The sequence below is a fragment of the Dendropsophus ebraccatus genome, chromosome 12 (assembly GCF_027789765.1).
Source record: "Dendropsophus ebraccatus isolate aDenEbr1 chromosome 12, aDenEbr1.pat, whole genome shotgun sequence".
Taxonomy (NCBI): domain Eukaryota; kingdom Metazoa; phylum Chordata; class Amphibia; order Anura; family Hylidae; genus Dendropsophus; species Dendropsophus ebraccatus.
This window is the reverse complement of record NC_091465.1, coordinates 80,963,631-80,981,265: the sequence shown is the minus strand read 5'-3', so window position 1 is coordinate 80,981,265 and position 17,635 is coordinate 80,963,631. Positions and strand designations below refer to the sequence as shown.

At 41.6% G+C, this 17,635-nt stretch overlaps 1 protein-coding gene across 1 annotated transcript in view; it reads right to left on the bottom strand.

Moving 5' to 3' along the window:
- Positions 1-16,900, bottom strand: part of LOC138768813 (uncharacterized) — a 40,689-nt gene extending 23,789 nt beyond the window's left edge. Inside the window, exons 1-6 of the mRNA XM_069946768.1 lie at positions 16,858-16,900; positions 15,260-15,337; positions 14,076-14,444; positions 10,510-10,542; positions 7,501-7,755; positions 2,855-2,896 (exon numbers count right to left, since the gene is read on the bottom strand). Coding sequence (XP_069802869.1) covers positions 2,855-2,896; positions 7,501-7,755; positions 10,510-10,542; positions 14,076-14,444; positions 15,260-15,337; positions 16,858-16,900 — 820 coding nt within the window. The remainder of the gene's footprint in view (positions 1-2,854; positions 2,897-7,500; positions 7,756-10,509; positions 10,543-14,075; positions 14,445-15,259; positions 15,338-16,857) is intronic.
- Positions 16,901-17,635: the final 735 nt, after the last annotated feature.

Below are 17,635 nucleotides of genomic sequence, written 5' to 3'. Positions count from 1 at the left end.
CTACGGCTCTTCTACGGACCTCCTCCAAGGAGGAGGTCCGTAGAAGCGCCATAGAGCGTGAAACAGGCTTGTCACCACTCCATTCACAAGGCGTCTGCTCACTGCCGTGTCCGCACTATGTCCGTATGCTATAAATAAAGTAATAGTTTTAAGAAGACTTTGTGGGTGAGTGCAACTTTCTTTTCTCTATACATTGTGGATTTACGATGAACTGTATTTCAAGTAAGCACCCCCCTGTCTTGGCTATTGCGGCCAGCCCCCGCTAGTGGTTGCACATACAACAATTTACACCTGTAGTGCCGCCTGCATTTCTTTGTTGTGGCAATTTCATGGTGTGTACACTGGGGGGAGTATGTATGGTAAGCACTTGCACTTGTAGGTTGTTGTTGCACTTTTTGCTTTTTGTTTGTACGTTAGCCACATGCAGTATGCAACCTACAGTGGGAACAGAGACATAGGAGTGCTAACGACTTTTGTTTTTTTCTGTAACTGGGATGTCAGGAATCTGTTCCAGATGTGCTAGATCTGAACTCTGACATGGCAATCACAGAAGGAAAAGGGGAAGTGAGATATTATACTGTCCTTACATAGGTAAGCAAATCGGTACCCATACTATACTGTCCTTTTATAGGAGAGCAGACCTGTCCTTATACTATACTGTCCTTACATAGGAGAGCAGACCTGTTCTTATACTATACTGTCCTTACATAGGATAGCAGACCTGTCCTTATACTATACTGTCCTTACATAGGAGAGCGGACCTGTCCTTATACTATACTGTCCTTACATAGGTAAGCAAATCGGTACCCATACTATACTGTCCTTACATAGGAGAGCAGACCTGTCCTTATACTATACTGTCCTTACATAGGAGAGCAGACCTGTCCTTATACTATACTGTCCTTACATAGGAGAGCAGACCTGTCCCTATACTATACTGTCCTTACATAGGAGAGCATACCTGTCCCTATACTATACTGTCCTTACATAGGAGAACAGACCTGTCCTTATACTATACTGTCCTTACATAGGATAGCAGACCTGTCCTTATACTATACTGTCCTTACATAGGAGAGCGGACCTGTCCTTATACTATACTGTCCTTACATAGGTAAGCAAATCGGTACCCATACTATACTGTCCTTACATAGGAGAGCAGACCTGTCCTTATACTATACTGTCCTTACATAGGAGAGCAGACCTGTCCTTATACTATACTGTCCTTACATAGGAGAGCAGACCTGTCCCTATACTATACTGTCCTTACATAGGAGAGCAGACCTGTTCCTATACTATACTGTCCTTACATAGGAGAGCAGACCTGTCCCTATACTATACTGTCCTTACATAGGAGAACAGACCTGTCCCTATACTATACTGTCCTTACATAGGATAGCAGACCTGTCCTTATACTATACTGTCCCTACATAGGAGAGCAGACCTGTCCTTATACTATACTGTCCTTACATAGGAGAACAGACCTGTTCCTATACTATACTGTCCTTACATAGGAGAGCGGACCTGTCCTTATACTATACTGTCCTTACATAGGAGAGCAGACCTGTTCCTATACTATACTGTCCTTACATAGGAGAGCAGACCTGTCCTTATACTATACTGTCCTTACATAGGAGAGCAGACCTGTCCTTATACTATACTGTCCTTACATAGGAGAGCAGACCTGTCCTTATACTATACTGTCCTTACATAGGAGAGCAGACCTGTCCTTATACTATACTGTCCTTACATAGGAGAGCAGACCTGTCCCTATACTATACTGTCCTTACATAGGAGAGCAGACCTGTCCCTATACTATACTGTCCTTACATAGGAGAGCAGACCTGTTCCTATACTATACTGTCCTTACATAGGAGAACAGACCTGTCCCTATACTATACTGTCCTTACATAGGAGAGCAGACCTGTTCCTATACTATACTGTCCTTACATAGGATAGCAGACCTGTTCCTATACTATACTGTCGTTACATAGGAGAGCAGACCTGTTCCTATACTATACTGTCCTTACATAGGATAGCAGACCTGTCCTTATACTATACTGTCCTTACATAGGAGAGCAGACCTGTTCCTATACTATACTGTCCTTACATAGGAGAACAGACCTGTTCCTATACTATACTGTCGTTACATAGGAGAGCAGACCTGTTCCTATACTATACTGTCCTTACATAGGATAGCAGACCTGTCCTTATACTATACTGTCCTTACATAGGAGAGCAGACCTGTTCCTATACTATACTGTCCTTACATAGGAGAGCAGACCTGTTCCTATACTATACTGTCCTTACATAGGAGAGCGGACCTGTTCCTATACTATACTGTCCTTACATAGGAGAGCATACCTGTCCTTATACTATACTGTCCTTACATAGGAGAACAGACCTGTCCCTATACTATACTGTCCTTACATAGGAGAGCATACCTGTCCTTATACTATACTGTCCTTACATAGGAGAGCATACCTGTCCTTATACTATACTGTCCTTACATAGGAGAGCGGACCTGTCCTTATACTATACTGTCCTTACATAGGAGAGCAGACCTGTTCCTATACTATACTGTCCTTACATAGGAGAGCAGACCTGTCCTTATACTATACTGTCCTTACATAGGAGAGCAGACCTGTTCCTATACTATACTGTCCTTACATAGGAGAGCACACCTGTTCCTATACTATACTGTCCTTACATAGGAGAGCGGACCTGTTCCTATACTATACTGTCCTTACATAGGAGAGCAGACCTGTTCCTATACTATACTGTCGTTACATAGGATAGCAGACCTGTCCCCTACCTACACAAAAAATACACATCAACATATACTGTATATCTTTACCTTTGGATGACGAAATCATGATTTCCATATTTTTAGGTCGGTCTATAAGAGAAAATATCATAATTTTATTTGGTTTTTTGTTTTTTTTTTCCCCAGTTAGTACAATGTTCTACAAAGGTCAATAGCAAATAAAATCCTATTTAGGCCCCATTCACACGTCCGTGTCAGTTTTTACTGTCAGGAAATCCTGATCAGGAGGCCTTAAATGTCATCAGGATAGTATCAGGATTTCCTGACAGTAATCCGTTTTTACCTTCAGGAAACCATCAGGAAAAACCTTCAGGATTTCCTGATGAGAAAAAAAATAGGACATGTATTTCTGCAAACTGGATGGTCACAGCTTGCAGAATTACAACTCCCATCATGCTTGGCTGACAGGTCATGATGGAAGTTGTACTTCTGCAGTCTGTGGTCACCCAGGTTGCAGTACATGATGGGAGTTGTACCTCTGCAGCCTGTGGCCATCCAGGTTGCAGAAGTACAACTCCCATCATGACCTGTCAGCAAGGCATGGTGGGAGTTGTACTTCTGCCACCTGGATGGCCACAGGCTGCAGAAGTACAACTCCCATCATGACCTGTCAGCAGGGGCATGGTGGGAGTTGTACTTCTGCAACCTGGATGGCCACAGGCTGCAGAACTACAACTCCCATCATGGCCTGTCAGCAAGGCATGGTGGGAGTTGTACTTCTGCAACCTGGATGGCCACAGGCTGCAGAACTACAACTCCCATCATGGCCTGTCAGCAAGTCATGGTGGGAGTTGTACTTCTGCAACCTTGATGGCCACAGGCTGCAGAAGTACAACTCCCATCATGGCCTGTCAGCAGGGCATGATGGGAGTTTTAATCTCACCTGTCCTGGTCTCCTGGCCGGCGGGGGGGGGGGGGGGGTGCGGGTGCCGCGAGTGGCCGCAGGGGGGTGCGGGGGTACCACGAGTGGCCGCGGAGGGGTGCGGGTGTGCCGCGAGTGGCCGCGGGGGGGGGGGGGGAATGGGGGGGGGGGCGGGGGTGCCGCGAGTGGCCGCGGGGGGGTGCGGGGGTGCCGCGGGGGGGTGCGGGGGTGCCGCGAGTGGCCGCGGGGGGGTGCGGGGGTGCCGCGAGTGGCTGCCGGGGGTACCTGCGGATGAAGAGGCAGCAGGAGCAGAGGCGGAAGGTGAGTGGAACTCCGGACGCTTTCCTGATGTGCATCAGGAAAGCGTCCGGGGCCCGGGCGCTCCCATAGACTCCTATGGGGGCGTCCGGGCCGGATTTCCGGACGAAAATAGGACCGGTTCTAAAAAATCCGGTCCTATTTTCCGGAACGGACAGCCCTCCGGAAAATTCCGGAAGGGTGTCCGTGTCCAATGAAAGTCTATGCGTCCGGAAATCCGTCCGGATTTCCTGATAGGAAATCCGGGTGGTTTTTCCGGACGTGTGAAGGGGGCCTTACAAATGTGTTAATTTTTACCTTTTCAATAATCTAATATGTTAAGTGATGCAGGTGGTGAGATGTACAGATTTTTGTAGCAACTTTAGATCAATTTAAGGACTTTAGTCTATGAGATACAGAGATCGGTATCTGAGTATTTTCATAACATTTGATATATTGTGGTTGAAGGCCATTGGTTGAAGGTTATGACAACTGCATCGGGGTAAGGTAACTCCCTTGGGTTCTCAAAAGGGGAATGAGGTATGCACTGCAGTTAGTGTTTTCCCACTAGGTGTCTCTACTGTGTTTGTTAGCTTACTCTATGCACAGCTGAAGTATACCAAGGGTTAACTATTGTGTGTCGTATGTTGACCTTTACTAACTCACAGGTGCAGGTGCTTTTCCTCTATCTTCTTCTCTCGCTCTCTCCACACAACCCACCAATCCAAGGAGGGGTTAGACAGACCCCTGTATAAAGGACTTAGTTCCTGGTGGGAGGAGTTAGTTAGTCTGTAGTCTGTATTCAGTGTGAGAGGCTGCATGATAGACAAGTCTCTACGGAAGACAAGGCAGTGCCTGGCTTTTGCCATGTCCTCTGACAAGGACACGAGTAAGCACACAAGTCCCAGTTCTTTCCTTTGAGCAACAGAACCACTATGCAATGCTAGAACTCTACAGGGGGAGAGAAGCCACACAGGGAACACCTTGTCCACGCCAGGAACATCCCTAAAAGTGCAGGGCAGTTACCCCAGGAGTCACAGGAACTGACCCCAGTGAAACAAAGGTACAGAAAGTTCAAGTATTCCACTGCGCATTGCGGAACGACTGGGAAGGATTTGGAAGTTGGCATAGCCCAGATAACAAGGCCTGGGGCTCGTACTACCCACCTAGGATTGGAAGTCCGAAAATAGAGGTCAAAAGGCGATAAGACTAGAGTTCATCCGTGAGTATGAATATTCTATATAATTCTTTTACACACCTCTACTGTTCCAGGCAGAGTACACTACTACATTGGATAAGGCCATTTTGGCAACCCCTCTCCTGTACTCTCTCTACTGCAAAGATCGCTCTTCTCCAAAGCACCTTATCTATACCTCATCTATGAGCACCTGAGTAACTTGCTAGATTGTATTTTTTTTTTGTTTTGCAGAAGACCATATTCCTACTAAAGTACTTTCCTACTGCATCCTACTGTATTGCACTACATTCTCCCAAGTAAACTGTTCTATTCTTCTAAAGCATTGGACTTTGGCCTATTCCTTGTGCACCCACGCCCACACCCCCCCGTACACCTTGGTTTAATCCCTGTTAGAGTTGGTAAGGCTTCAAACCATCTACAGTGGATCCTACACCACTCCAGACTATCGTTACAAGTGTCCAAGTAACCCTAAACCCACTCAGCTAACACACCATCGTACCAGCTACCACACCATCGTACCAGCTGACCTGGCAGGGAGACCACCATCCAGCACTCCCTGCGCCTTACTAGTCACCACAAAACTACTATACATTCTTTGCCCATATACACTATAAAGGCATATGCACATTAGAGGGGGGGGGGGTTATCCCACCTTTATCAGCAAATATAGAAAACCAGCTCCTGATTTAAACAACAAAAAAAATGCAGAGTTGTCAAGGTTTGTGTGATGTGTTTTATTTGTGGGAATATCTGTTTTTCGCTATGTTTACACAAAATTTAAAAAAAAAAGAGTAAAGGCGTCCGCCATTTCTATTTAAAATTTCATACGTTATTGCCGCCATTTAATTAACTTCAATGCAATGGGCCCCATAGCAAACCTTTGATTGGACCCGCTTCCCGACTGACCACTTAGCCTTCAGGTTTAGTTATAACTTCATAACGGCAAGCCCTGGTCAGGAATACTTGCGGTTAAAAGGACGTTTGCAGAACCCAGGAGGACTGCTCGACCACCAGGTGCTGCAAATGAAGACAGCTCAGGGGCCCCAGTGTATTGCAGGAGCGGACAACAGGGCCCGGTGATATGATGGGATCCATAGGTAGTTACATCCCTGATAGAGGGCATAGTATAAAGAACTTTTTTAAGCAAACTGAGATAATACTTTATTCTCTCCGGATCAGCAACTGCAAAGGAACCTCCTTGTTGGCCAAAGTGGTTTCAGACTTGGAGGTATTTTATCAATTAAAATTTTGTGTAAATTTTTTTTAAAAATAATATTCGCAATGTAGTGAATAAGTGTTGGACAACGTGATTCCATAATATAACAATAGTATCCCCAGAGCAGAAACAGCCGGTGTACATATGTGACAGCCACAACACTCTATAACAGTAACCAGCACAGTGCCCTGATGAAGTAGCAGCCACAGAGTCCTTAATCAGTACCAACTATACCGTAGCACTCTGCAGTGGGAATCCCAACAGTCAGTTATAGTCCGCATAAATTACTTCATAATATGTAAGTTAAGGATTACATTTTAAAGATACATTGATGTACAGTTTTAAAAGTATATAAAATATATATTAGTTGTAGAAGTACATGTGTTACACTCAATTTCATTGTACTTTATAATATATTAAGGCAAATCTTACAGCACAGGTTTTTATAGAAGAGTTATACACTCAAGAATTGATAGTATTGTGTGCTGGTCTTTCATTGACCTGCCACTCTGTTCAGGAGATACAGACTTTTTTTTTATTTCTATGCAAATTACCAGATGTAATGCACTGGAGGCGGGCCCAGTGCACCATAACTCCTCCCATGACTGCCATGAAAAGTAATTAAATGCAATTTGCATAGAAAGGAAAAATGACATGTTTTCTGGACAGATGAATGAAAGACCACTACTGTTGGGATCAGTGCGGCCAGGCCAATCCATGAGTTTATAAAACTTACATGAACACCTGTGCTGATAGATAATCCTTATTCACTTAGTGCAATAATAGTTTCTATTTAAACATTATGGATCATTATACTCTACATCAGTGCTTCTCATTTCCAGTCCTCAGGCATCACCAACAGGTCATGTTTTGAGGATATCCCATACAAAGGACACCTGTGACAATACCTGATGCTCTGAGTATAATTATATCAACTGTGAAATACTAAGGAAATCCTCAAAACATGACCTGTTGGTGAGGCCCGAGGACTGGAATTGAGAAGCACTGATCTACATTGACCAGTACATTTCCTCTCACGCTTTGCACCACATTAGTTACACACTTATATTACTATGACCATTATATGTAACAGTGATACTTACATTGTACAGTTATGTTGATATTTCTGCTAATTTCACCACATTTGTTTGTTACTGAGCAGGTGTAGGTACCAGTATGGGCCATTGTCATGTTCTCTAATCTGACTTCTAGCTCTTTTCCAGTCCCTTGCTGGAGAATTTTATTCTTTCTATACGTCCAGGTCACATTATGCGTTAGATCACTGAGTACTGAGCATCTCAATATCACTGATGAGCCTTCAGCCACGTTTATAATGTCTGTTTTATCATCCTTCTTTCCTACAAAAAACAAAAAACGTAACCTGCAGATAAACTGGGAAAAAAAATACCACCAAGTAGGTCCATATTATTACTGTAGTTGTGCATAGAGGGAAATGAGTGAGCCCAGGCTGCAGGGATCTCCTGTCTGCAGAGAGTACAAATATATTAAAACTAGAGCAAAGCATTCAGAAAATTGTGCAACACTGGGCTAAAAATAAAAATAAATACATTAAAAGTTTCCCCCTTTATTCTGTACTTATAATCCCATAATAACAAGGTGAAAGCAGAATGTTGTAATTTTTTTCTATTTTATTGAAAAGGAGAAACCAAAATCTCCCATCGCCGTAAGTCTTCAGAGCGGTTATGTCAGGACTGTGTGCTGGCGCTCCTCGGTTCGTTTCGGTTGTTGTGCGTTGGCAGCTTGAGGGTTAACCTGCTGCTGTGCAGGTGAGCTGTGTGGAGGATCAGGGGCCGGTCCAATCAGCTGCTGGACTGAGTTCCTGATCCTCCATAAATAGTAAGTAAGTCCAGCATTCATAGCAGGCTATTAGTTGTTATCCCAGCTCCCCGGCTCCTTTCCCTGCATTCCCAGTACCATTCCCTTGCTATTGTTCTGCTCTTTGCCTGACCTCCGACTATTCGCGTTCGATTCGCGTTGCCTGTTCGATTGTTTGACTTGGCTAGCTGACCTTCCTTTATTGTGTTTGTTTGTCTGTCTGTGTCGCACCTACTCAGTGTAGAGACCGGCTCTGTGGTTGTCCGCGGCCGTTTAGGGCCGTCCGTGGCAAGTAGGCAGGGACATTGGTTGGGTCAAGCCTCAGGGCTCACTGTCCTGTATTGCCCGTGTCTCCCTAGCCTTGACAGGTTACTTAGGCGGTGATTTTGGCCTCATGTCTTCTTGGTTAAAAGGTTTAAACCTAGATTTAGGGACTTCCTGCAATTCCTCTCTGCTGGTCCTCTCATTCTCTGTCCGGTTGTATGAAAGACTGTTAATGGACAATATTTTCAGGTCTCTTTAGAGAAGTTTCTTAGTCATCTGTGTTACCAAGGTGCTTCTTCCCCGCTTACTTGGTTTAAAGAGGCCATCAGTTCTTGTTGTTCCAAACTTCTACTATTTAAGAATAATGCAAGACGCGGTGCTGCAGACATTTATTTGCCTCCAGATCTCTGCCTCCATACAGTCCTATGGTAAACAGATGACAGACCAGCCAAAGAAAGTACTGTCGGCTTTTGAGTAAAGCGCTCAATACAGTGAAATCCTAGGTGCATTGCTCACTGGAAAATACAACGTGCAAAAAGAGTCTGCGGAGCCTCATTTAAGAGTGTCAAAACACAGGACTAAGCAGATATCCCTCCAGGGAAGGACCTATCCAAGAAGTGGCTCCTGGAGGGAGACCACCAAAACCACAATATTAAGCGGCCCTTTCAGTCAATATCCAACTCAATTACAAGTCTAAGTACATGACAAGGAAAATATGGCAAAATAAATATACTAATTTGGTGTGGCTCACTATTTTCTCTGTGCCGAGGTTAACTAGACTTGTGATTACCCCTTATCACTAAGGGGGGGGGGGGGGGGCATAATTTTTCATAATAAATGGTGGAGGAGGCCCTTAGCTTAGTTGAGTGTATGGAGCACGGGTGGTCTACCTGAGTGGGCTTGTCCGAGCTCCAGGAAGCAATGGCTGGGCTGGGCAGAATGGCTCCAGAGATGGGGCGGTTCGGCCAAAGAGGGTACCCTGAATGAATGGAATTACCAGGTGGATAAAGAACAGAAGTATATCTCTGTAATTTTGTAATTTAGTTTTTTTCCATTTGTTGGTTCCCCCCCCCCCTTTCCCCTGCTTCTGGGGGTGAAATGTACGTAAGGGGAGCGGAATTCTGCTGAGGGACAACCGAGTCTGCTGGCTTAGAGTTGACTTTATACTTTTTCAATTAAGCTAGTCTGTTTTGCTCTCCCGGCGGTGTCTGGATTCTGCGGTTAGTATAGTGAAAAGATACAGTGGTGGTGTTAGTAAACTGGGATATACTGATGGTAAGGGGAAGATCCCCTTCGGAGCATAATGCTGTTTGGTTATGTTTTATAATGGATGGTAATGAACTAGAATGTGGATAATTGAAGGTTTTAACATGATTTTGTATTATGGAAAATTAATATTATGGAAGTTAAAAAAAAAAAGCATATGGTAAACAGATCACTGATCTCAGGGAGACCAGCCAAAGAAAACACTGCCGGCTGTTGGGTAAAGCGCTCAATACAGTGAATTCCTAGGTACATTGCCCCCTGGGAAATACAATATGCAAAAAGAGTCGTTGGAGCCTCATTTAAGAGTCTTGAAACACACGACTAGCCAGATATCCCTCCAGGGAAGGACCTATCCAAAAAGTGGATCCTGGAAGGAGACCATCAAAATCACACAGTCCTCTCTCTGAGCTCTGCAGGCAATTATTTCCTCCTCATGGCTTGGTTTTTGCTCCTATATTCATTGTCAGTTGTAAGGCCTTATATAGACAGGGGCAGAGTCTCTCCAAATCTTGTCCAATCCACTGAATTTATCAAGGTGCAGAAAATTTCACATATGATCAGGTAAAATAGGAGGAAGCAGAGCAAAATTTTAGGTGTCAAAGCAAACGGTCTGAATAGTCATTATGGGGTATTCATTGGCAAATATGTGTGATTGCTGAGACAGAAGTAAGTCCCCCATGTTACTACCTCATTATCCCAGCATATATGTTAGACAGTGACACAAAAAACGGTAAATATGACCTTACCATTAATCTCCCAAGTGACTGTAATAGGAGGATCTGCAACACAGAATAAATATATATTTACTATCTTGTTTTTTTATCATATTGTCTTTAAGAGGCGGGGACTCACAATTTGTTCCCATTTTACTGCATAAATAAGCAGTTTTTAGGAACGTCATGTAATGCAGGTAGTTCCTGCAACATGACGTTCCCGGAACGTTAACTCCATAGGCGCCGTGGTCCATGGGACCGTAGCATCTATGGGGAAACCGGTGGGAGATCCGCTTCCTCCGACCCCTCCTTCACCCCCCCCCCAAAGCACGGCTTCGGGGGGTAACCATAGCAATCCAGATGCTTCCCAACGCATTTAGTGATGAGCGAATACTGTTCGATCGAATAGATATTAGATCGTATAGTAAGGTATTTGATCTATCGAATATTATTAAATAGTTCACCGAATATTCAATAAATATTCGATAAGCGTTCAAATCCCCCAGCTTCCGTTTTTTACCTCCAAGTGGTCGAATAGATGTTTTTCAATAATCAAATACTTGTTCCTATAGACTTTAATGGGATTGAATATTTGATCGAATATTCGTACGAATATCGAATATTTAAATATTTCACTATTCGCTCATCACTAGCTGCTAGGTTATAACGATCAGGGCCTGAGGCACTGAGGCAGGGGTCTGATCGTTTGAATGAGCTGCCAGTGTACTGACAGCTCATTCACTATATAATACATTGCAGCACAGATTATGTGCTGTAATGTCTTATATATTTGTGGACACCTGCAAAAGTAAAAGTTAAAAACACCCCACAAATACATAAATAAATAAATAAAATAAATAAATAAATATAAATAAATATATACATTCCCCATCCCCCCTTTATAAATGATCCACTATAAATAAGATACACATATTTAGTATTGCCGCGTCCGTAATAACCCCGTCTATTAACCCATTATATTAATTATCCCATCCGATTACCGCCGTAAAAAAATAAATAAATAAATAACCAAAATTGCATTCTTTTGTTAATCCAGTCCCCTAAGAAATATAGAAAAAAGCTATCAAAACTTCACTTGTACTCAAAGGGCCACATGTATCATCCGGCGTACGGATGATTTTCGGTGGAAAGTGCCGATTTGCGCATTATTTTATTCGCAAATGGCCAATTTGTGAATAAAATATTCGCAAATCAGCACTTTCCCCCGAGTACGCCGGGGGGGGGGCCTGGGGGGGTGCGGGGAGGGGGTGTGAAGGGGGCGGAACGGAGTCCGCGCGATTCACCATCCGTTCCGGCAAAAGATACGCCGAAAACCTACTCCAGTCCTCAGCTGGCGTAGGTTTTCGGCGGTGCGCACCAGAGCGCACAGGATTTATGTAGAGGCAGTCCGCCTCTACATAAATCCCCGTAGCGCTGGAGATGGGGGGACATTTATAAGTCCGGCGTAAAAAACGCCGTACTTAATAAATGTCCCCCAAAAGGTGTACCACTAAGAACGTCAGCTTATGCCGCTAAAAAAATCCCTCACATAACTCCATTGGTGAAAAAATAAAAAAATTACTGCTCTTACAAAATGCAGGACACAAACAAGTTTTTATAGTATAAATGCCATAAACTATACCAAAAGCTATATAGAATGGATATCACTGTGTTCGTACCGACCTGACGAATAACAATAACATGTCATATGTAACGTATAGTAAACTGTGTATAAAAAAAATTATGAAAAACAGCTGCTAAATTGTGTTTTTTATTTATACCACCTTATAAAAAAATAAATAAATAATGATCAGGGTGTCACATGTTCCTCAGAATGGTACCGATGGAAACGTCAACTTGTCTTACACAAATATTTTGGCACCGCAAGGCCTCTGTGACATGGTATAATGGCTAAAAAAAATACTGAAATGAAAAAAAGGCCCCCAGATTCCCCAGGTCTCTGTCATGTTTGCGGCCTTTGGTTGAGTCAGGTGACGCACTGCGGCCACATATGGGGGATTTCTAGAAACATTGGAATAAATAGTGAGTTCCATTTCTTAGTTAGTATTTGTTTTGTTAGAGGAAAACGCCCTCCAACATTCTAAAAAGTAGAAGGATTGACATGTCAATTCTTTGGGTTGGCGACGGAATCTGCCTGCCTATATAATGGAGCCTATGGGGCCAGGTGAATAGGAGCTGATAGCTGGCCTGACAAAGCTGAGATGTAAGGGTATCAAGTTATTCAAAGGAAACATTGAATATTTTCAGCAGAAAAACGACCACTGGGTCCATCTAGTCTGCCCTTTAGTATTTCCCTTCTAATTATCTTAGGATAGATATACAGTATGTATACAGGGCCGGACTGGGACTTAAAGTCAGCCCTGGCAGTCAAACCCCAGCAGCCCACATAACATATCATGGATAGCTGTGTAAAATACGCGCTGTAGCAAATTCTGCTTCATTTAGCCGTGTCCCCACTACTCCCTTAAACATGTGAACCCCACCATCAGCACCTAAAAATAATGGTATAACATAATCTGCTGTGGAGTTGATGCGGCATATTTATGCATTCATTTCAACTGATTAAATTAGAAGCATCAAATCCGCATTGGATTAGGTATGAACATGCCCTTAAAGGGAACCTGTGGGGTCTATACAAGGTACAGAGCTATAGATCCCAGCATACAGATCAGGGACCGGACCTTTAGTCCAGTGTAAACCTCTATAATCATTCTTTTCATTACCAGATGAAGTGTCACAGAGGTGGAGTCACAGCAGCACCTTCTGCCCCCGTCCCTTCCTGCCCTGACTGATGGACGTATAGGGTGCCGCTGCTGCCGCTGCTGTTGTGAGACTTTAGTTGGAAATGAAAAGGACAATTATATAAGATTACACTGGACTAAAGGTCCTGTCAATGATATCAGCTGATCCTGATCGGGTGGGTGATGGGTGTCAGCGCCCCACTGATGACTGATCCCCAATCCTTTGGAAAGCTCATGTATATATTTTACTTAAAAATCGCCTCAGCCATAATCTGTTCTACGAAGCTGGATGAGCACTGATCTGATTGTTCTCATAAGGAATAATGTGCATGTGTGCAGTTGGTTCCAGCTCCGACCAATAGATACTACTGTACCTGTATGTTTTATAGAAAAATTAACATAATTTAGTCACTATGGGACTATAATAAAATAGTGCACTCAGAGACCTTTTACTTTCTGCTTTGGCATATGGCGTCAGCAGAAGGCGGCTAGTATAGACCATACAGTAGAGGAGGAGGAATGGAGGAGGAGGAGAAGACTGGTAATATACAAGAGGCGACACAGAGCTACACAGCGACATCACCAGCTCCTGTACTGTCACTGTGTGTTATCTGTGAGGTCCTGCAGCGTGGCCATACAGAAGATTGTATATAGTGCTGAGTAAGTGACTGAGTACTACAACAAAATGTCCTTGAAAATATTAGTTGAGAACCAAATTGTTTAAGTATCGAGGTATCTCTGTATGTCATGAAATGTATAGCCCAGTCACATATAGCACATATAGAGCCCAGTGATAATTGATGTTACTGCAGGATCCTGCACATCACTCACACTTACCAGTCACTGTAATAGTGGTTGTTACTTCTCTGTAATAACTATATCTCACTAGACTCTCTTTGCTTTCTGCAAATCTAAAGTAATACACCCCCTCATCTTCCCTCCCGGCATCAGTTATGGTCAGGGTGCAGTCTCCACTATCCGGATTTCCCGTCAGATAGAAGTTTGGTTTCTTCACATCACTGGATTTATTATTAGTGGCCACAGTATATTCTGTATTGGGAGGTATCCGTCTCCAGTATCCAGTGGTATTACTGAATGTATTTCTATTATCAGCAGTAAAGGTACAAGGAATAGTGACACAGAGACCCTCCTGGACACTGACACTAGGAGACACTTGGATAGTATAGCCGGGAGGACATGTGATACCTGTAGGAGAATAAAGAATGATGTTATTATATATAAGATATTATAAATAACAAATAAGATACATAGATATTAGTGAAGAGCGAGTACTAAAATGCTCGGGTGCTCGTTACTCGAGACGAGTATTTCCCGATACTCGGGTGCTCGTTTTGAGTAACGAACCCCATTGAAGTCAATGGGAAACTCGAGCATTTTTGCAGGGAACCCAAGTTTCGCAAATGATGGAAACATCACAGAAATGGACAGGAAACAGCAGTAATACAGAGATCGGCATTAGCAGGGTTAGCAATCCTCTGCAATAATGCCAATCCTTGTATTGGTTAATATATTCAACTAATAAAACAAAGTTTCGTTCTAAAAAAGTTATTTTCGTTGTTCAGTAGTTTAATTAAAACAAATCCATACATGTGCAATTAAATATACTGTTAAAATAAATAAATATATATATATATATATATATATATATATATAAATGTATATTTATATATATTTATTTAATTACATTATATTTAATTGCAAAAGTACGGATTTGTTTTAATTAAACTACTGAACAACGAAAATAACTTTTATAGAACGAAAATGTGTTTTATTGATTGATTATATTAACTATTACAGAAAGCTCTATTAAAGCCGGTTCATATTGCCGCTAATAGAGCTCACTGTAATAATAAATACTTTATGTCAAAAGTTTTATGTAGCAACGGTGACACTTTAACTGCAGTGTTCTCGGGAAGGGTCACATTGGTAAGGCAGGGCTATCCTGGGAGGTCTTGGGAAGTCTGCTATACCCAGTGGTAAAGGCCTGGGGCTTGTATTACCTAACCTGGCCTTCTTTAAACTGGTTGGGCAGAAGGCAGTCAGATAGCTATTTATATCTATATGTGAGTATGAGTATTCTTATTTACTATTATTCTCTACACTAATCCTGGCAGAGCACACTACTACATTGGACAAGACCCCTAAGACGGTACCCATACTTACTTCCTAGATCTATCTATCTATCTATCTATCTATCTATCTATCTATCTATCTATCTCTCTCCTATCTATCTATCTATCTATCTATCTATCTATCTATCTATCTCCTATCTATCTATCTATCTATCTATCTATCTATCTATCTCCTATCTATCTATCTATCTATCTATCTATCTATCTATCTATCTATCTATCTCCTATCTATCTCCTATCTATCTATCTATCTATCTATCTATCTATCTCCTATCTATCTATCTATCTCCTATCTATCTATCTATCTATCTATCTATCTCCTATCTATCTATCTATCTATCTATCTATCTATCCCCTATCTATCTATCTATCTATCTATCTCCTATCTATCTATCTATCTATCTATCTATCTATCTCCTATCTATCTATCTCCTATCTATCTATCTATCATCTATCTATCTATCTCCTATCTATCTATCTATCTATCTATCTATCTATCTATCTATCTCCTATCTATCTATCTATCTATCTATCTATCTATCTATCTATCTATCTCCTATCTATCTATCTATCTATCTATCTATCTATCTATCTATCTATCTCCTATCTATCTATCTATCTATCTATCTATCTCCTATCTATCTATCTATCTATCTATCTCCTATCTATCTATCTATCTATCTATCTATCTATCTATCTATCTATCTCCTATCTACTATCTATCTATCTATCTATCTATCTATCTATCTATCTATCTCCTATCTATCTATCTATCTATCTATCTATCTATCTATCTATCTCCTATCTATCTATCTATCTATCTATCTATCTATCTATCTATCTCCTATCTACTATCTATCTATCTATCTATCTATCTATCTATCTCCTATCTATCTACTATCTATCTATCTATCTATCTATCTATCTATCTATCTATCTATCTATCTCCTATCTATCTATCTATCTATCTATCTCCTATCTATCTATCTATCTACCTCCTATCTATCTATCTATCTATCTATCTATCTATCTATCTATCTTCTATCTATCTCCTATCTATCTATCTATCTATCTATCTATCTATCTATCTCCTATCTATCTATCTATCTCCTATCTATCTATCTATCTATCTATCTATTTATCTCCTATCTTCTATCTATCTATCTATCTATCTCCTATCTACTATCTATCTATCTATCTATCTATCTATCTATCTATCTATCTATCTATCTATTTATCTCCTATCTATCTATCTATCTATCTATCTATCTCCTATCTATCTATCTATCTATTTCCTATCTATCTATCTATCTATCTATCTATCTATCTATCTATCTATCTATCTCCTATCTACTATCTATCTATCTATCTATCTATCTATCTATCTATCTATCTATTTCCTATCTATCTATCTATCTATCTATCTCCAGGATTCTATCCCCAGGATATCAGTATATTGTACTCACCTTTCCATAAGAGAGGGAGGATAACCACAAGACTGACCCACATGCTGCTGGGCTTTATCTGCCTCCTCCTGATACTGAGATGGATCCTTGGTCAGTAGAGATCAGTGTGGATTGTAGATTCTATGGGGAAAAAAATTAGATTTTACTTTACTTTTCTTACCTACAATCAGTTATTTTTTTTACTATCTTCAGGATAGGACATAACAGATGGTCTGACTGTTGTGTAATGTCTTACTACGGGTGGTTCCTTGTCTTACACACACCCAAGTAAAACTAGTTTACTCAGGTACGGTGCCGCTGATGTCCAGGGACTCACTGGATTAGTAGCAGAATAAGAAAGGATAAAGGTATCCACGGCAAGTCCGTTCCTATAAAACTATATCCTTTATTAGAAAAACACACATAAAATCAGTCCATAGGTACAAGGTGCAATATGTTTCGACTTCTCACACGTCTTAATTACTGCATAGAGAGCCATTAAAACCATCAAGTTTAAATACAAAAAATTATAGTTGTAAATCTCGCTTACCTGTTGCAAACATCAGTGAGGCTGAATGAATCTCAGTGTGTCATAGACATCAGCTGTGCTAGCCTACTTACCGAGCAACAGGTAGCGCTACCTAGTGGTATGGAGTTTGATATCCAGCATTAAAACAGGGAAAATAAGGAGTTAATAGACATACATTAAATCAGATTTGTAATTAAATCCATTGGGAAATCTTGAATCTAAGGTCAGTATCCAAAATGCCACTCAATGCCTAGACAATGACCACAACAA